The following is a 21,322-nucleotide window of genomic DNA, read 5'->3' on the forward strand; positions in this document are numbered from 1 at the left end:
GCCAGGGTCACACAGGAAGTCTATGGCAGGTCAAGGAATGGAACCCCATTTCCAAGTCTCAGGCTAGCATTTTAATTACTGGACCAACTTTCCTCATAAAGGGAAGGGCTATATTCAAAAAATGCCACGGATGCAGAAGTGGCAAGATTTGGTGACAGCCTGTATGTGAAGCGAGGAGTCAGAGAGAGCCCCAAAGTTGTGCGTGTGAGTGATGAACAGCACCATGGAGTCCCACCCCCAGCAATAGGGAAAGAGGGCTTAGAGATGAGAAATTCTGGGTCTACCGTGAAGCAGCACTCTACATACATGGAACATATTCTTTTGTCTGCAGTTTTGCAGGGAAGAGATCTCTCTCAATGGCTCCATCATCCTCTGATTTATCCAGCCAGCGGCCGCATGGGAACTTCAGACATTGCCCAAGTGATGGGGCATCAATTTCCACCCATTCCAGAAACCAGCCTGCGGAGCCACCTGTAGCAGGACATTATACTCAGATACTTTTCACCATCAAAATGCTGTACAGACATGAACTAATCAATTCATCCCCCAATATCCCTGTGAAATAGGTAAATGTTATCATCCTGCATGACAGAAAAGTCATCTGAAGTAAAAAGGTTACTGGTAAGTGACTTGCCCAATGCCCAGAGAGAGTTAAAACCAGGGTCAGAACACAGGAGGAGCTCACTGGGCTGGCAATGCTGAACTGTCACCATTAGACCCTCACTCGCTTGCTCTTGGTTCTTTTACCAAAACGTGAGGCCAAATTTTTCAAAAGTGGCTAGGGGCTTTGGGTGCCTCAGTTTTTTAATGTACAGTGTAAGAATAAAGGGGCCTCATGATCAGAGGGAAGGTTTGAAGCACTTTCTAAAAATCAAGCCCTTTTAAAATGTCTTAAGTTAGGCATTCAAAAATGGAGGCACCTGGAACCACTAGTCACTTTCAAAAACCTGGGCTTTTTGTGTGAAATTAACACCTGGGTTTTGTTATCTACAGATCCTATTTTGAAATTATCATTTAAAGGATAGCAACCAGGTAGAAATCCCCTGAATATCTACCACAAGATGGTCAGAAAGCCAGAGAGAAGATTAGCATAACCCCTTTCATGCAGTCATAGTTTTGTACAGCAATTCCCTTGCAATGTTCACTTCTCTTAGGCAGCCTTTCCGTGGCTGGCACCTACTCCTCCTGCTTGCTAGGACTCTAAGATTATAGTTTACAAAAGGATGAAAAAGTGCTGTGTCTCAACACTGCTCACACCTTGTTTGCCACCCATTGCTGTACCACATCTGAATTAAATTGTAGGGTCTTTGGGGAAAGGGCCTGTATATTTGTCTGCAAAGCACCACGCACATGATGATAATAATGTCAAGCATGTTAATAAATAAGTCATGAGATTAATATTTCCAAATATAAAACCCATGTGGAACAAGGAAAACTATGTTATGCCAGGTCATCTTACCTTTATTGTCATGGCCAATCTTTATTTTTTTCAGATCTCCAATGTCCACAGATTCCACTGTAAACTCATCTATCTTCCCACGCTCAAATTTGTTCTTGTTAGTCTTGGAGGCCTTTAAATTGATTATCCCTGTTTGTTTTAGCACATACAGACATTGGTCAGTGCAGCGATATAATTCTCAGAGCAAAATGACTGACCAAGTATTATTATTTTATCAACTACAATTGGTTAACAACACAGTAAAGGCATCCTGACTGATTAATAACTTAGACTGGTAAATAATTAAATCTGACAGTGTTTTAATATCATGCTGCAAAGAGCCGCAGGAGACACATTAAAGAGCCACTGGTTATCTGAGTATCACTGGTTTAGCGTATAAAAATCAATAATCTGGGATTGTAAATGGCAACTGGAGATGTGGCTACAGTGTAATAAATGGCCTTTCACCTCTGGAGACTTAATTTCTCATCTGTCCTCTGTCACACCAAACCCTAGATTTTCAACTGTATAAAAAAAACCCAATTACACATCGCGTCTCTCTTGAGTCGAGAGGTCTCCCTTCAATGCCATGCCAACTATGCTGTTGAAGGCCCAGTTAGAAATGTGATTCGAGTTGTGTAAGGGAACTTGCCCCATGCTTCTCTTCACTGTCTGTCACTTTCACAAATACTAAGATTCACTACACATGCATCATGTCTGTCCCAACAGGGTTTGCTCAGCAATAGATCAACTATTTCTGCCACATCTCTGCAGCTGAAGAAGAGCTGGGTTTCTAGAGTGGACTGATTCCTTGATGAGACACAAATGAGTTGATGCAGACCCAGTGTACTGTATCCCTAGTCTTTGTTTTAAATCTATGCTGTCAACAATTCGGCTTCTATAATAATAAAAAAAGAAACCAAAAACGAGTGCCGTTAGCTCCATGGCTCATGTAAACTGGCCTCGCTCTGTTGAAGCCCATGGAACAACAGTCATTTGCAGGAGCTGAGGCTCTGTCCCCTATTAACTAAACTGCTAAATTACGCTGACTTTCATATGCACTCTGATAAGCAAAAGATGTACAGCAAGAATATGAAAACTGAGAACAGGTACCATGTGGAGGACAGTAAAAAAAACCAAAACTCTTCTTGTCCATTTCTGTCAATTAAATCAACAGCAAGAGTCCCATCTCTCTCACTCACCCAGCAGCTGTACTTGGGTCTTACCCGTGTCATCTTTATTTCCATAAAGAATGATGAAGACATTGGCATCTGTCCCAGAATTCTTCTTGTCCTTGGTTTTCACTCTCACGGTATAAGTCGTAGATTTAGCTGTCAAAAAGCATTTCTTAATTTGAGCGTGTGAACACTGAGCAGCTATTAATTCCAGTTCTTCTGCCGTTTCATTGCGTGTGCTATTTATTTATTTTGGATAGTCAGATTATATTCCTAAAGCTCTGACAGTAATTCCTGTCATTTGTACTGATATTTACTAGGGTGAAACAAGATTACTGGACTGCAGGATCATCGACCACTCTGTTCATTCAATAATACTTTCTCCATCTTTACTGAAGAAAGAGCTGTTCAGATTTCCCATTTGTTTCCTGTGAGTCGCACATGCTTCTCAGATTTATTTCCTGCTGCAACCTACAATACCTTTTCATGTATAGCACCAGATATTATGTATATACAGACAGCCCTTCACTATATCAGCCTTAGATAGTTTCCCATAATACCATCATCTGAAAAGTGTGGCAAACTCTTAAGAACTGTGGAAATTCCTAGAAGTTCCCTCCACAAGGCTACAAAATACTAAGCCAAGATTGTCAAAAATGGGTGCTTAAAGTTAGACTCCTAAATCCATATTTAGGGCCACTAAGGAGTGTCCTGATTTTCAAAAGTGCTGAGCAGTCAGAAGCTCCTGCTGAAGTTAATGGGAGGCTGCTGTGTGCTCAACAGTTTTGAAAATACGCCCACTTATTCAACCGCATAAATATGGATGGAGAAGCTTAGCGTGCTAAGGCTCTCAACTCCCACTGGAGTCAGTGGAAGTCCAGGATACTCAGTACCTTGCAGGATCAGGCCCCATGATCACTTCATTGTTCAGTGGTCAGCGTGGGCAATCAAGCACATTGGATACAAGGTAGTTTCAGGAGATAAACATAAGCAGAGATGGCGCTAAGCATAAACAGACTAAGCAATTGCTTAGCGCCCCAACCAGCTCAGGGGTCTCCTATTCGCTTTTTTAGTATCTGTTGTGGGGGGAGAGGAGGGGCAAAAATATTCCTGCTTCGGGCCCCCAATGGGTTAGCACCACCACTGATCATAAGACAGAAGGGTGCTGAATGAGACAAAGATAAATCTTCAAGTTTCTTCCCTGGATGGCAACAAGCCTCTGGTTTTAGTCACTGCCACCTGGTCAGCTTTATATTCCAACTCATACCCATTGGTAGACCACACTCAGGGCTGGCCGTAAACAAAATAGCACACCAGGTGAGGAATGTCTTTGACACGCCCCCTCCAGTTGTTAAACTTTTGAATACCTTACTTTTTATTGCATTTGTAGCCCATTTCATGACTTTGATGCATGATTTGCATGCATGATTTATCCCTGTCATATAAGACAATAAATTTGCATGCTAGGAGCTGTAAATCTGTTTTTATTCATGCCATATATAAGCAAACTTAAAAAATGTGTTTAGTCTAATCTTATAGAAACGTCTTAATTTTAAGAATAACTGAAATGTATTAACATCAAGAAATTGAACTAGGCATCAACATTCGGTGGATCAGTATTAAGTAGTGTCACAGTAAGTGATAGGCGTAGAATATTAACCCTAGTCCTTTAGTTCAAAGGTCACTTTCCTCGCCTTTGCCAGCCGGGCTCTCACTTCAGTTCGTTCTTATATCTCACTGACTGACTGGTGATGCCCAGCCCTTTATATACCCACGAGGGCATGGCTGACAACATTCGAGGAAAAGATAGGTTCCATGAGGTTCTACAAAGGTCCAGAACATTCTAGGAAGATAGTGAAACATGAATCCGCACACAGAAAACCTGAAATATTTTACTTCAAACATTCTTCTTCCCTTTTGTCGCTAAAAACAAAACCAGCACCCGGAGTCCCCAAACCTGGCACCCCAGGCAGCTGCCTGTGTCGCCTGCGCCTAAATCCAGCCCTGCCCACATTACTAATTGGCTATAATTTTAATGATGGCTGTACATTGCAATTCAGATGTATTGCACTCACTCCTTTGCAAGAGACTGGGACATACTGAAACAGATGAGGACCCTACAGAAGTTTGCCATCCAAGAAAAGACCACCATCTCTCTACCTTCTGCACATTGGGTCCAGTCTTGGAAGGTGATTACAGTGCATGGGAAAAGAGGGCCTCAATGCCTTACAACACATTGCGTATTTCACACTTTAGTCATACTTAATTATCTCAAGATCCAGGATGGGAATTTTTCATAGCCTAACAAATACTCTAACTGATAATGCTCTTAGAGCTATTAATAACTTGGCTTCCTTTTACTTATTGAAAGAAACACAAGACTGATGTAAACCTTTCTGTTCCAGGCCCAGAGACGCAAGAGACTGGTCATCATTGTCCGAATCTTTCTTTATAAATGCTTCATCCACTGGGACCAGTTCCCTGGCAATCTGACCGTCATCTTCCTCCACTGCCAACCACCGCTGGCATGGGAAATAATACCTGTAATAATAACAATGGCACACAGCACTTACACAGGACTTTTCATCTTCAGAACACTTCACAGACATGAACAACAGTAATTAGCAAAGATGAGAGACTAGTTAACAAGTTAGCGGATAAGCAAAAATGTGTGTCCTTCCTTGTCTTTTGTTCCCTTTTTGTGGGCTTAATCCAGGCCTGGCAATAGATGCCTGCTGATAGGTACTAAAGTGTCAAGCTGTCAGTCCCACCTGGCTCATTTAATTTCGAGGCTCAGAAGCTGATAAATAACCTAAGGGATAATCATAGTCCCACAGCCAAATTCACTTCAGACTTACAAACAACGGACCAAGTCTTGAGGTCCTCACTCAGGTTCCAAACCAGCAAAGCCCTTATGAACATGCTTAACTTTAAACGTGGGAGCAGCCCCACTCAAGCCAATGGAAATACTCACATGCTTGACGCTGAGCATGTGCTTAAGCATTCTGATGGATTGGGGGCACACGTGTTACTCGGTCAGCTTCCTCTCAAGTTAACGGGAGTTTGCCTGGGTCAGGGCCTTTGGATTTGGGCTGTTGGTTTATTTTCCCCCATATATGTAAAAAGCAAACCAAGTGCTGGGTCACAAGCTTCCAAGGTATGGGCTGTGGGAGGAGACCCAGAGGTCAAGGACTCTGCAATAGGAATTTTCTTCAAGTGGAGTGTGTTCCTCCTGGAAGAAATGGTAGATTCTGCTTCCAGATTTCACCAGCCCTTAAGTTCCACTTTGATCCCAGAGGATCTCAGGGGATTTGCCAGGGCCCAAAGCTATCAGTCCTGAGCCCCTGCTGCCTCATTACTGGCTCTAAGCCTCCTCTTTGTAGCTTTCTTGAGCTCCCTCTTAGTTTGACTCCATTAGAGCTGGGCTCCTAAGATTTTGTGCACTAGCAACTTCCCGCAGGAGCTCTCATGAAGGGGTGAGGTCATAGAAAAGGAAACACAGCCAGGAGCAATATTGTCTTTTCAGCAGAGTTCTGGATGGGTGATGGTAGTGGAGAAGATGTGCATCTTGCACACACATCTTTATACCCTCTTCCTACCCCTTGCACAGAGCCAAGAGTCCTCTGTGCATATGTCTAAGAGAACTATTCCCACACCCAACAGCATCATTATTTTAGCATTCTAAGAGGATCACCCAGTCTAGATTCATGATACATGTAACAAAAATCACTACGTTCTCTGTCTTTTTGTATTTCTAAGGCTCTGCATTTATCTAACTGGAAGTATGAATCCCATTCGTCCGAGCCCATGAATGGAGTGCAGCAATCTGCTCACCTGGTGTTGTCCTTAAGATCAACAATCTCCACTCTGTCCAGGAACCAGGCTGGGCTGCCACTGGAGTTGTCATGACGAATCCGCAGTTTCTTCAGTACTCCCAAATCAATGGCTTTGATGGTGAATATATCTTCCTGCAGAAGCAGGGGCAGAGTAATGTGTTTCACACCCAAGCCTATAGGGAGTCAGTATCCTGGGCAAGGTATTTTTTTCATTAAAAAAAGGGCAAACTCTTTTTCTCAGATACTAAAATCACGTTACCACCCTCTTTAATCTACCTCTCCTAACTCTCAATCTTTCCAGAGTCCTCATCCCTTGTTGGAATCCTCTTTGCAATGAATCATCTGAAACCAGACGCAAAGGCCATTTAAATCCATGGAAAGACTCCTGGGGACTTCAGTATGCTTTGGTTCATGCTACTGAAGAATTTCTCCCTTTGTCATTTGCAATATCCATGAAGTTTACCCATTAACAACAACAATTTGACAATACAGCCCTTGTCGTCATGCTATTTAGAAACCTTGGTGCAATTAACTTGTTGATAGACTTTGGGCTTCCTCTGCTACCAAAAGCATAAGGTGTTATGTCTGTTTCTTGGCATGCCTCCTACTAAAAAATGATGCTCAGATTATAATTCTATTAGATCTCAGTTACTAATTCATAGTAAACAGATTACATGACAAATTTAGCCTCTTTTTCTTGTTGCAAGTTGCCTGCAAGCAGTTTACCATTTTCTCAGCTTTTTTCATTATTCAAAATTATTCTCTGAATAATTCCTCCCAGTAACAGTTGTTCTGTTGATTGTTTACAAGCAATTCAACATACAAACTGCACTGTTTAATTATAACTGGACACACAGGTCACATGATATTGTTTTTGCTCCCTGACCAGAGGAGTGTAACTTTTAGAATCAATTTCCCAATGCAAATACTCATACATTCAAAATTCATTCTGACAAATATTATCCAATATTCATTTAAAATCTGCAGTTTCCAAACATTTCTGCCAGTAAACTCCATCACCAGAACATGTGCAGGAAGCCAAACACAAAAGAGGCACAAACCCAGGTGAAGCAAATCCAGCTTTTCATTCAAGTGAACGTTCACTGAAAAATATATGAGGTTGTTTCCCAGCTTTATTTGTTTAAGAGAGAAAACCAGATGTGCAAAGTTCTAATTCAAAGAAGAGCCAGAGGATTACTGAGAAGATGTAGCAATGAAGGACCAGCGGCTGGTGATCAAGGACAGAGGATCATACCTGCCTTTCACTTGCTTGAATGACTAATTAATACCTTACCTGGCCCTTCTCAAACTTGTTCAGGTGATTGGACCTTTTCAGTTGGCGCTCACCAGTGTCTCCTCCTCCTTCGCCATAGATGTTCAGGAAGACATTAGCATCAGTCCCTGCCCCCCACACATTCCCAGTGATTACATGGACCTCATAGGTGTTCTCTGGAAGTGAAGTTGCACAAAAGAGATGACATAGGAACATAGGAACTGTCATGCTGGATCAGACGAGTGATCCATTATAACAACATGCTGGCCTATAAGCACAGGCATCCATTAAACCCAGATTTGCTCCGAGTTGTGGTCCAGACAGGGTACATGATGGAGAGGGATCAGATAACTGTCATGGGATTGCCTGCCAGAAACTATATAGAGGAATGCTCCTAGGTCATTCTGGAAGAGGTAGGAATTGAGGTAAGGCCCTGGGGGAAGTCCCTCCAGGGGAGCTGGCAGTAGGCCAGGAAAGCCAGGAAGAACGGTGTGTCCTCTGCCCTCCTCGCTTGGCTGGGACCAAGTGTTCTGAGTTAATTCGCTCTTGTTTCCAATCCTTTTGTGATAATAAAGCCAGCTGTGAGGAAAGGGCCTTGAACTGAACTGTTACTTGGGCTTTATTTTAACCTTCCCTAGCCAGGGTATCTGCCCTCCAGCTTACATTCATCTAGTCTAATACTCAGTCTCCAATAGTTGTCAACACTAGATGGTTCTGAGGAAGTTTCAAGAAACTCCTAGTGGATTATTATGGAATAACCCAGCCATAAAGAAGTTTCTTCCAAACCCCCATGTTTGCTTCTGCAGTGAATCGTGAGGATTTAGATCTTATTTTTTATCTTGTCTACTGTAATGTCATACATTCTCCTTAGCCATAAAAAAGCTGAATCTGTTTTTTTTAAAAAACCTACTAAACCCTTAGCCTCAATGATCTATTCTGGCAGTGAGCTCCACAGGTTAATTACACGCTGAGTGAAAAAGATTTGTTTTTCTCATTGTCAAATGTGCTGTTTTTCCATTTCATGTGGGGTGGGGATGATGTAGCAGCCTGGCACAAGCACAGTCTTTGAGTTATCCTGAATGCACAAGGGGGAAGAGATGAGGGTGTATGTATGACTATGGCATTTCCAGACTTTTGAGTGCTTAATAGCATACTGGTCCCTTAATGTAATTTTTGTATTGATTACAAATGAGAAGCTTAGGGAGATATGCATTTACTGTTGAAGTTTACCCTCAAGTCCAGATCCATCCTCGGGTATCAGCTCCACAACCAGCTCCTTATCCCCTTCATCATTAGCCAGCCAGCGGTGAGCCACAAACGTACAGATTTCCATCACTTCTTCTGGCGTGGACTCCTCCTCCTCCTCCTCACTGGATTTCTTCTTCTTCTTCTTCTTTTTCTTCTTATCTGTCTCCTTAACCTTCATTACCATCCATTTCAGTGTGACGCTTTCCAGGAACCAGCCGTCCCCAGTGCCTTTCCCGTCATGGCCGATTCGCAGCTTGTAGATCTTGCCAACATCTGCAGCCTCTATCTGCCACCAAAGAAAAGCTTAAGGCCTGAGAGAACATGACATGCCTTCTCTTCAAAAATAACCAATGATAGTGCTTAAAACTCAACATAGACCATTACACCCAAAGCTATTGCCTCACTATTACCTTGGCTGAGAGATGCAAAGTTCAAGCCATTTCTTCCCCCACTTCCCAGTTTCAACTGGTTTGAGTATTCTTTTTCACCTTCTATCCCAAATTGTTGTGTAGTGCACTTCTACTGAATGTCATCAAAGCTCACTGAGTGACTTGGCCAAGATCATACAGAACATCTGTGGCAGAGACACTTGGACTCAGCTCTACCAGATCCCAGGCCTTCCTTTCTTTGATCTCACCAACATCGTCTCTGTGACTTTATTAAATTATTGTGCTGTGAACTGTATTCATCTCCATTACTCTGCAAGTTCCTTGGGGCGTGTACCGTATGCTGGTTTTGTTGTCGTTTTTTTAGGTGAGTAGTGAAATGCTGCATAATACATATGGTGCTCCTTAAATAAATAATAGCAATGCAGTATGGTAAACCAGTCAAGGTGGAAGGGTGGTCAAGTGGCGAGGACACTGAACTAGAACTCAAGAGATGTGGCTACAATTCCTACCTCTGCCACAGACTTCCTGTGTGACCGTGTGCAAGTAATTTAATCTATACTGTGCCTCAGTTCCCCATTTGTAAAAGAGAATATTTCCCTACCTCGCCAGGGTCCTGCGATGATAAAATCCATTAGAGATTGTACCAGCCTCAGATACTAGTGATGGAGGTTATGTAAGTAGAAGAATAGGGAGGAGTATATCTCTGTAGTCAGTAAAGCATGTACAAAGCATGGACACCTCAATGTTTTGGACCATTTGCCCAGATTATTTAGTAATGTCGTCCACTAGAACAGGATTTCTCAGCCCTTGGGTTGTGACCCAAAATTGGGTCTCCAGAATGTGTCAAAGGGTTGCAGGGCTCATTGGGCTCAGCTCCTCCTCCAGGCGTTGTGACCTGGTACACAGGGGCACAGCACTGCTCAGGTTTGGCCCAGTCACTCTTTTGTCATAATGATGTGGGGGGTCGGCCAGGACAAATTTGGTGACTGGCATCGCGATCCTATGTGCCAGGTCACACAAATCTGGCCTGGCTGGCCCACGGCCAGGGGGAGTGGGACAAATCTGAATGGAGCTGCAACTCCAGAGGTCACAACACCCGGTGTGGGAAGCTGAGCCCAGCGAGTCTCCCAGGACAGGATCCAGGAGGGAGTGGCTGGTGCCTGTTTGCATTGGACATGGCAGCTCACTCTGGGATATTGGGAGGGGGGGGGGCAGGGATTTTGGGGATTCTTGATGCTCCCCCTGACTTGCCCCTTCTTTCCAGAGGGGTGGAGAAGAGCACCCTCCTGCTTTGGATCACAGATAATATGTTGTCCAGTAAGTACTGATCCTCCAGTGTAAGCCCACCACCCCCACAGCAGGGTGACACCCTCTCTATCAAGCCACCCATTCTGGCTCCCCAGATATTCCCCCACTGCATTCCCAGCCCCTTCTCCCCAAACCACCCCATATTACCCCCATAACCCTAAATCCTCCCCAGCCTTCTAGCCCCATGGACCATGTTTGGGGCAATGAGCTTTGGGGGGTGCTTTGGCTTGCCACCCGTCCTCTGGACCCCTTTGCTTCCCTAGCCTTTCCTCAGCCCCACACTGCACCCTGACACCCCTCTGCTCCCCAATTCCTTCCCCAGCCCCATTTAAACTCCCATTTCCTTCCTTTCTACACTGCCAGGCCCCCAATCTCCCCATTTCACTTACAGGCTCCCAAATCCCCCACCTCTTACCCTCTGTCCCCCATGGGCTATCTGGGGGAGCTGTATTTTGGGGGGGGTGTCAGTTTGCCAACCCTCCCTCCAGTTGCCGGGCTGTTAATATCTGGAATTTTAGCTCCACGCCCCCCCACCCCTGGATGGATCTCTGTGGGGAGGTGGGAGAGCATCAGGCCTGGGGGTGTCTTGGAGATCTTTGGGTTACAACAGGTTGTCAAGGTTTATAAATGGGTCCTGAGCCCAAAACGTTTGAGAACCACTGCATTAGAAAGCATTTCTCAACATGGTGGCCCCATATCCAATGACACTTGTCATTTTGGTAGGTTTATGTGCTGATACGTAGTTTATATCCTATGAACCCTGTGAATATTTTCTTTTTCAAGCTTTAATTTGGCATTTTAGCATAGAAGGCTTCAGCCTAGAAGCATTTTTTTGATCATATTAAAACAACAAACAATTGCAAAAGAGATGTTTATCAGGAAACAGAAATCAATCCGTCTAGCCCAGCCCAGAGAAAAGTATCTCTCTTTTCCTAGCTTCACCTCAGACTTGCTATGTGCATCCAGCATTCCCTATCTGTAGCTGATGTCTGTCCCCTTAACATGTAGCTTACACAGTCTTATTCCTTTCCATATCTTCCTGTAAATACTAATATCGGAAAATCCTTAATCTCCTAATGCATCGAACTTCTACCTAGTGTACTTGGAAAATTGCAGAAAATGGGTAACACATTAAACTTAAGACTTGCAAATTTTGTAAGCAATTACTAGGAAATAATCATGGTTATGTAAATAGAGTGATCTATATGCAGATTTTTATAAATAATTATTTGTCTGGGAAGCTCATTTACTTTAGAAACAGATGAATGTACGGCTGGCATTTGAAACATTATAACAAATGATATATGCAGTGTTGTTGTAGCCGTGTTGGTCCTAGGATATTAGAGACACAAGGTGGGTGAGGTAATATCTTTTACTGGACCAACTTCTGTTGGTGAGAGAGACGCGCTTTCGAGCTTACACAGAGCTCTTCTTCAGATCTAGGAAATGAACTCAGAACGCCACAGCTGAATAGAAGGTGGAACAGATTGGTTAGCCTAAGCTGTTAACCCTTGAAATATGTTAACCTGAAAAAGAGCTGTGTAGCTTGAAAGCGTGTCTCTATCACTAGCAGAAGTTGGTCTTATAAAAGATATTAACTCCCCCACTTTGTCTCTGTAACAAACCACAAGCATTTTATAAAGTGCTGGTTATTCAAGGATCTCCAAATACTCAAAGGATAAGCATCGTTATCCCTATTTTGTAGATGAAGAAACGGAGGCACAGAGAGATTAACTGAGCTGTGCAAACACACAAAGCAAGGCAGGGACAGATCCTAGAAAGGAATGCACATCTCTGTCTTAAGGAGGCAGTGTTACCTTGTGGATACAGCACTGGACTCAGATTCAGGAGGCCTGGGTTCTAGTGCCAGTTCTGCCACTGGCTTAGTTGGGTGACCTAAGGAAATCACTTTAACTTCTCTGGGCCTACGTCTCCCTATCTGTACAATGGAGATAATGAGACTGACCTCTATAAAGTGCTCAGAGATGTACTGATGAAAAGCACTAGGCATAACGTGACAGTGGTAAAGAATCACTGAATAAGTCAGTTTCTCAACGCTTAACAGGGAAATTTATTAGAACAAGGAAACCATTTTATCCCTCACTCTGCTGCACAGTAGGACTTGTGCCTAGACCCTTCCCCACCTATCCCGCCTTTCTGCCTGGCTACCTTCAATAGGCTTAAAGAACCAGGTGCTGTGAGCCAGCCAGTCAACATTGGCCAGCAGTTCCTGCACTAACTCCTTGGTTGCCAGGCCCACATGGGATCTATAAACCCCATGACACTTCCCCAGGAACAATGTATTTAAAAAAAAAAAAGGGGGAGAAGAGACATGTGGAGTGGGAAGTATAGCTCAGTGGTTAGCGGCCCAGGTTCAATTCCCTGCTCCAGTAGACCTATTGTGCGGTCTTAGCAAATCACTTAGTCTCTTTGTACCTTAGTTCTCCATCTGCAAATGGGAATAATCGCACTGCCTTCCAAATCCTGGGGGGACGGTGGGGGAACAATACAGTAGAGAGCTTAAGGTGCTCAGATACTATGGTGTGTGTGTGTGTGGGGGGGGTACTGTTAGCACCTTCAGCAGATAAAGTACATGCCATACAGAAGAGCATATGATGCTCTCCTTAAAAACATCACGCTTCATGGGATGATGTGGCACTGCACCACCCCATAACACTATTGGCACAATCAGAATGCTCTTTCCTATGGAACAAAGAGTAGTGATTTCAGTAGCAAACCTTGGCAGGATGGAGCCAACAATGTGTATCTCTACCGCAAGTGCCTTGCGTGCTGAATGCACATTCTAAAGTCAGCCTGACAATATGTCATGTATGCTTGTTTGATTAAATACAAAAGCTTAATTAAAGTGTAAGAGATGATGTCACTAGATCAAGGCTGAAATACAGGTTTACAAATGCTTTGCAAAGCCCAAAATGAATATATATATTTTTACTTCTCTAGTGCTTGCATCCCAAACACTAGTGCATGGGACCCTGACAATGAGATTAGTTTGTTCTTCATGAAGTTTAAAAGCCAGTCGAGCAGGAACGTTGAAAAGTGAACGTGCTTTGCCATTTTGTTAAAAGTACATTATTTTGTTTCTCGTTTCTTTCCCTTCAGATAAACAGTAAGGGCTGCCTTCATCGTACCTTAAAAATATCCGTTGCTCCCCTCTCAAAGTTGTTTGACCTGCTTTTCAAGGTGATCACCTCACTTTTGCCAGTCTCACCATAAAGCTGCATGAAGACATTTGCATTGGTGCCAGCTGCCCGCACGTCCCCCGTAACTATAGACACCTCATAATTTACCACTATTCCAAAAGAAAAAATAAATATAATGGAGGAGTTAACACACCAAGTTCAATTCCGGGGTGGGTTTGCTAATGGTGAGGTGCATAGAAGTGTTTTGAAATGAAAATTAATTATTGTCGATAATACAAACAGGATATTTTTTTTACCAAGCATAAAAAAAATGCATGGCTCCGCAGCCAATGCCTATAGGCTAGGGTACCTCCCAGAATGACACATTGTGCTTTGGTGAAACCACCTGAAAAATGTGTCTAATTACATAGCTTTAAAATTTGCCACTCTCCAAACACCAGATAAGCATTATTATTTGCCTAATATTCTAATTTGACAAGTAGTCAGACTAAGAACAGAGATCAGTCTGAATGATCTAGTGGAGACAGTACAGATGTGTCTACATTGCAGCTGGGAGCATGCCTCCCTGGGTAAACAAACTCACATCAGCTTTATTCAAGCTAGCAGGCTAAAAATAGCAGCGTGGAAGTTGCAGTCTGGGCAGTGGCTTGGACCAACTGCCCAAACTCGGGATCAAGGGTTGGGCAGCCTCGGATTCGGGCTCCCGCTCCTCCATGTCCACATGGCTATTTTTAGCCCGCTGGTTCGAGTGGAGCCTCGTGCAAGTCTGCCTATCTGGGCTGGGAGACTTGTTCCCAGCTGCAGCATAGACAGACCCCAAAAGCCAGAGCACCCATAGACTTCTCGTATAGCTCTTGGCAAGTCATTCAGAAACCATGTGGCTGTTACCCTCTCCGGAAAATGGACCTCTATACATTCCCCTGAAGAGGAATACTTTGGTTGAGAATGCAGGAGGAGTCATTTACCAGATCCTGAGTTTCCTTTCACTCTAGAAAAATAGTCTTTTCTGGTCTGGCAGTGGATGATTAAAATATTCTTCATCACACCACTGAATTGTCAGGTCAAGTGAATTTCCCAACTGAAAGTTGGAGGGCTGCTAAAATAGGGCCTTAAAAATGGAACCTCTTTATAACATTTGTAATGGAGCAGTTAGAGCCTCTCCATAATGCAGCAGTGGGGAGGGAGCTAAATGGAGCAATGGGGAAAAGCTTGAGACACAATTTGAACTATTAATCTTGGTCCAAAATGAAAATGAATGTACTAATGTCAGTCAAAACCAGATGATGAAACCTCTCTCCTCAAGAGAGGCTACGGACTGGACATTCCGATGGTGTTGCAAGTCAAGACTGTAATGAACTGGAAGAGCTGTGGGAGAACGCATGGCAGCTGCAGGTCAGCAATGAGATGCTTTGATGTTGCAGCAAGGGAAGGCTGCTGAGTCTTGCCATAACTTAGGTTCCTCCTAGAATCTCAGAAGTCAGAGATGGAGGCGACCTATTGCATCATCTCAGCTCTAACCCGATCACTGCAGGAATACCCCCTACAGTGTTTTTTTTCTTGTGTTTTTTCATTTTTTTCAAATCTGGTCATAAATGACCACAGCAAGAGGGCTTTATCATTTATTATCACAAACAGTGCTGCTACCACTGCATATCATGCCGATCAATATTGTGTCATCCCCTTGTCTATATGTCTGTATCCATCTGTTGTCTTGTTTTATACATGGACTGTAAACTCACCAGGGCAGGGACTGTCTTTTCTGTGTTTGTACAACACCTAGCAGACTGGGGTCCTGCTTCAAGCCTGGGCCTCCTAGGGGCTATGATAATACAGATAATCATAGAATCGTAAGATTGGAAGAGACCTCACGGTGTCCAGTCCCCTGCACTAATGGCAGGACCAAGCATTATCTATTCGAGACCATCCCTGACAGGTGTTTGTCTAATCTGCTCTTAAAAATCTCCAGTGATGGAGATTCCACAACCTTCCTAGGAAATTTATTCCAGTGCTTAACTACCCTGACAGTTAGGAAGCTTTTCATAATCTCCAACCTAAACCGCCTTTGCTGCAGTTTAAGCCCATTGCTTCTTGTCCTATCCTCAGAAGTTAAGGAGAACAATTTTTCTCCCTCCCCTCTTGTAGCAACCTTTTCTGTAGCTGAATAATACAATAAATAATAATAATAATAAATACTTTCCTCCCTCACATTTCTCAATGGGCACAATCTCACTTGGGTAGAGCTCCACCTCCACCTTTCCATCAGCCTCATCTTTGTCAAGCCATCGGTTGCACGGGAACATGTACTGCTTTCCATGGACGGGAACTGTGATCTGTACACTGGCGAGGAACCAACCAGATCGGAGCCCTACATTATCATGTCCAATCAGAAGTCGGTTGATCTTGAAAAGCAAAAGCAAAAAGGAGCCGGGAGAACAAGGAAGGCATTTACTTAATAAAATAAAAATCTACTTTCCCCTTATGTTCTGTTCTTTCAATATTTGCATGCAAACCATTTCTATATGTATCAGCTTGTGAACTTACGATGTGCCCTTAAACATGCAAGCTAGACAGTTAGGCAGGCAGAGAGCCACACTGCACGTGGAAACATCCACTTATATGTGCAAACATAAAATCCCTAGTTGCAATTGTAGCAGCCTATTTGAAAATGTGGTTTGTAATGTCCTGTCCAAAGATCAGATTATCTTACAGTGCAGCTGCTCCCTTAGTACTGTGCTGACTATTACACAAATCCCTGGCATAAAATATTGACCCACTTGTGATTAATTCTTACCTTTCCAATATCCAGTGTCTCTAAAATAAACTCATCCACTCGTCCACGTTCAAAGTAATTGCCTAGGTCATTATCAGAAACTAACAGAGGCTCCTTGCTGGTGTTTGCCTTTTCACCATATAGTTTGATAAAAACTTTAGAATCTGAGCTGGCTCCAGACACATCGCCTGTCTTCACACTGATGTGATAGCTGACATCTAAAGAGATATTAGTGCACACAACACAGACACATGATGCACTGTCAGAGTTCAATCGGAATCACTGAAGCTTGCTACAAACTAGAACAGAGCACAAGCATGAATGAGAGAGACTTGGAAACATTTGCATCAGAGGCTTGCCAGAGGAGCAAAGTGGAAGGAGCTCGTAAACCTGTGAGATGTGTTCACCAGCTGTACAAGTGGCGAAAAACATAACAGATATATAAATAGATTGAGACTGTCTGATGACAGACACACACAGCTAGATTATTACCAACCATGAAAAAGTAAGCTTTGTTAGAAACTGAAGTGGCTTTACCTACTTTTATACCTACAATTTGATTTTAGCAGAAAAAATAATCACTAAGAGCTATGTTCTTGTTCTCATTTAGCAATGTTATAGGAAATTACAGTGTTGGTGCCTTAAAATCTTAATAAGGGAGCGTTGTTGGGTTGTTGTCTTTGTCCTTTCTTTTTTTGGTTGGCTGGAATTCAGTGTTATTCAATGGAATTCACCCTGCACAGGAGGCAAATGTTTAAGGATCCATGTCTGCAGTCACACAAAACAAGCCATTCTAAAAGAAATTGTAGAAATTCTTTCCATTACATAAAAATGTTGCAATCATCCTCTTGTATGTGAATTAATCCTACTCAAACTAGGATTTAAAAATCAGAGTATTTCCCCCATATGACCCAGAGCACATTTTTTAGAAGTTATTGGCAAAAATATTGTAGTTTTTCTGTTGATTTAAAAATAAATAGCTCAACCCAAAGACTTCTTCACCCCAGACCAAACTCACTTTTCAGGATCGGCGACTCCCCAGCTGATACCAACTCTCGAACAATCTGACCATCATCCTCATTTTTGTCAAGCCATCTGGTTTGCAAATAAAAGTAAGTTATCTCCTAAATTTGATCACATTCATGGGTTTTAAGGTCCAGACAGGTACAGTATGTAAAAAAAGTAACGCAGTGTAGTTAAAGTGACATTTCTAGGTGGCTACCCATCTGAAAAGGAGATGAGATCTAGTTCTCACGAGCATGATCTAATCCTGCAGCAGTCACACATTAGTCTAAATTCTCCAAGAGATAAGATTTTCAAAAGGACCATCTTCCAACTGTAATGCGGGTAGAGGTTCATCTATCTGTGACTTGCATCTGCATTTAAATTGAAGGTGCAAATTCGGCAGATACAAATCACTCCTGTAAACAAGGAGGCTGGGCCTTTTGAAAACTTTGCCCATTATCCGGAAATTCTTATTGTCTTTTATTCTAACAATAATATCAGATCAAGGCTATTGACGTCTCCCTCTTTTCTTATGACTGCTGCTTCCTTTAGCTTTTCATTCTACGCTTTAATGAGTAACCAGGAAACACTTCTCCTTTACCAGACAAGAGGTGAATTATATTATTGGACCTTGCCTCTCCATTCCAGAGCTGGATGTGCTGTGTAGGAAGCATGCTTCACCCTGGAGTGCTAACACAGGAGGGAGGGAGGAATTTCCTTGTACCCCAGTATTCATGTAACAGCAAACCATTGGGCTAATTAAGGAGAAATATTGAGGGGCTCAAATAGAACAGTGGCCTCAATCTTTGTAGAGGTGCATGGGAGAAAAAAATTGAGGAAAAGCTGTTGTCGATCCTTACAACTTAAAAGAAAGAGCTGTTTCCCTGGACCCCAGGGAGGAAGAAATTAGAGCCAAAAGGAAAAAATATATCATAATCATTTCAATACAGGTGTGGTATTGATAGAGATTTGCACTTCCCTGCTCAGAAGACTTTAGCACAAATCATTTCAAAGTGTCAGATGTTACTAAAAGTACCATCCTAGATTTGTTTGTTCCACACAGATCTAATCTGGCCATTTCAACCTTCTAACATCAGGTAATCAGAGCTGAAACATTTCACACAAGAGCTATAATAATGTTGTTCTCAATTACCCAGTTCATTGTTTTGTTCTGCTTCATCCTGCAGCTAAAAGTACTGTTTTGAACCAGTTGGGGTGAACAAAGAACAAGTAAGCAGGTTTGGACACTTCACTGAGATTATTTAAAACCCTGTTAGAGAAAGGAGTTTGATAATGATTTCCAAACCAAAAAAGGGGGGACGCCCCAAAGAAATAAATGGGATTGTATAAAGCACTTTTCAAAGGGAAGAGAGTGCTGTTGAGAGGTGCCAGATTGACAGCCCTGGAGGATGAAGTCCTCTTTATCCACTGAACACGTGCAGCACAGAAGCAGTGCAAGCTTCCCCATGCTGTCCTCCATCAACGTGCTCCATCCTTACCCATCACACGAAGGGAGAAGGGAGTTCAGTTTCCATGTCCTATTCAATCTTTGGCCATGCTGCTGAGACTGCCAACAGGGAAGCCAATTAGAGCTGATTGTGGCAGTGGTTTTGGTGTGTGGACAAACATCCACTAACAATTGGAATGAGATCATCTTCTCATTTCTCATAGGCCAGACAGCCAAACTGTGACACCTCCAAAGTCACTACGCATCGGGTTTCAATGGTGACCGAGAGGTGAAGGTCTCCAGAGCCTCTGAGCCACCAACTCCCTTTCTCGCCAGTTTTGCAAATTGTTTTTGTTTGTTTGTTTGTTTTTTGTTAAATTTGTCAGGTTCTAATTTCCTCTCTCTGAAAAAAAAGAGTTAGACTCTCCTCCCTCTGCCCACGCCTGCGCACAGAAACAATATCAGCACAGGTGCTGTGTGGAAGAAACAGCAGAATGCAGGAACACCAAAACCGAAGCAGAACTCAGGGTTGGCAACAGCACCAGGAATATGCTTCAGCCCGGAATTCTTAAGGGGGAACATGAAGTAGTACCAGGATTTTGCAATAACACTGAGCGCACGGCAGCATGCAGAAGAGAGACACGTGGAATGCCATCCCTCTCACCCCAGTCTCCCCACTAAACTTGTGTTGGTTGTCGGGTATGTAATCTACCCAGTATTCTTCCCTTTCGCTCTGTAAAACACGTGGCCAAGTGCAGGCACTTTGAAGAGATTTAGAGGTAATTATATCAGCATGAAGAAACATCAATTTAACAGTGTGGTAGGTCATCAGGTGTGATATTCACCCTCAGTGGTGAGTGAGAGGGACTCTAGGAATATAGAAGAACAGCTCTCTGTGCTGGAGAATGAGAGATTGATGTAAAGCATTGGTGCCAAGTGTGGAGTGTACAGAGGACACATGAAGAACGTATCAAGACATGTGTCTTAAGGAAGGAAGTCTTTGTATTAGTCATTGGTCTGGGGTTTTTTTACCTTTTGTAACTGATCCTTAGTACCTGTGTATCGTGCAGTCCTTGATGTTGGTTCTGAGGTCCCATCCTTGGACAGGTATCCAACGACTAGGGGATTAAGTCACCACAAGAGTCAAGACGCCTCTGCATGCATAAAACTTAAATGGGGGTCCCCAGAAAATGGAACTTAATTTCTGCCCACCCCAATGCCAGCTGCTGCTTGTGCTAATCTAGCTTCAGTCATCTTGGAAGCTGCTTCTTCTGTTGCTGGTGTATATGTTGTTGTTTTTGTATCCTTCACTGCTGCTGGTGCAATCACCCAATACGGAGTGAGTCCAAGGACAGCTCCTCAGCCCAGGTGAGAGAATGAAAATGTCTTCCCTAAGAAACAGAGCTTTGGGTGCAGAAGGGCAAATATTACCTGCTTCCTTGGCAGAGAAGGGAGAACCAAAAGGAAACTCATGAAGGAAGAATTTTCTCTGGAAAAGAGCTTTGCTTTTTACCAGGGGTTACTGACAAAGAGGCAAAGAGGAGTTTAAATAAGGTGTGGAAAGCTTGCTGCAGGCTGGTGAAAAGATGGGGATTGATCACCAATAGACATGGCTTAAGGCGCTACCACTGCCCGATCTTATGTTAGCCAAGAGAATAGCAGACTGTGGCCAGACACCATCCCCTCAGGCAGAGCAAGATGAAGACGTGTAAATAATGATACATGAGTGATTTTGATTAGCACCACATTCTTGTTTCTCCTTTTCTTCAGAATGTGCTGCTAACATTGTTTCACTAAATCACAATGGAAATGTCATAAAGCACTTGTATCTACATATTTGTTCCTTGCAAATCAAGTTCTGGGCTGCCATGCTCAGCAGCTGGCTTTGCAAAAATTCAGAGGGACAAAAGAACTCTATTATAATGAACAAGGTTTAGAATGATGTCAGCTATGCTCTCTCTATATATACACAAGGCATGAATGGATCAAACCATTCTAAACACATCAGACCATTTAAAATAGAATTCATTCAACTTAACAGCCAAAGTACTTGTTGTACAAAGTGCTTTAGAAGCACTTCGTCTGCAATGTAAAATCATCAATAATCCCTAGGTAGTTTATATATATCTGTCTAGATATGTCTACTGTACACATACCTCACACTGCTACCACTCCAAGCTGCATACACAGTATCAGACACTAGGGACTAAAATGATGTTCTGTAATCCAGTGTTACACAAATATTTACAAACCACACAGTGACGTGAAAACC

General features: G+C 43.0%; 1 protein-coding gene across 1 annotated transcript in view; it reads right to left on the reverse strand.

The window, feature by feature from the left end:
- LOXHD1 (lipoxygenase homology PLAT domains 1) overlaps positions 1 to 21,322 on the reverse strand; it is a 264,458-nt gene that overhangs the window by 95,660 nt on the left and 147,476 nt on the right. The window contains exons 20-30 of the mRNA XM_067545371.1: positions 17,617 to 17,693; positions 16,620 to 16,816; positions 16,035 to 16,227; positions 13,817 to 13,977; positions 8,953 to 9,256; positions 7,744 to 7,898; positions 6,448 to 6,581; positions 5,006 to 5,154; positions 2,665 to 2,769; positions 1,460 to 1,588; positions 307 to 471 (exon numbers count right to left, since the gene is read on the reverse strand). Coding sequence (XP_067401472.1) covers positions 307 to 471; positions 1,460 to 1,588; positions 2,665 to 2,769; positions 5,006 to 5,154; positions 6,448 to 6,581; positions 7,744 to 7,898; positions 8,953 to 9,256; positions 13,817 to 13,977; positions 16,035 to 16,227; positions 16,620 to 16,816; positions 17,617 to 17,693 — 1,769 coding nt within the window. The remainder of the gene's footprint in view (positions 1 to 306; positions 472 to 1,459; positions 1,589 to 2,664; positions 2,770 to 5,005; positions 5,155 to 6,447; positions 6,582 to 7,743; positions 7,899 to 8,952; positions 9,257 to 13,816; positions 13,978 to 16,034; positions 16,228 to 16,619; positions 16,817 to 17,616; positions 17,694 to 21,322) is intronic.

The sequence above is a fragment of the Emydura macquarii genome, unplaced genomic scaffold (assembly GCF_026122565.2).
Source record: "Emydura macquarii macquarii isolate MOO-44397 ecotype Brisbane River unplaced genomic scaffold, CSIRO-AGI_Emac_v2 contig_1045, whole genome shotgun sequence".
Lineage (NCBI taxonomy): Eukaryota > Metazoa > Chordata > Testudines > Chelidae > Emydura > Emydura macquarii.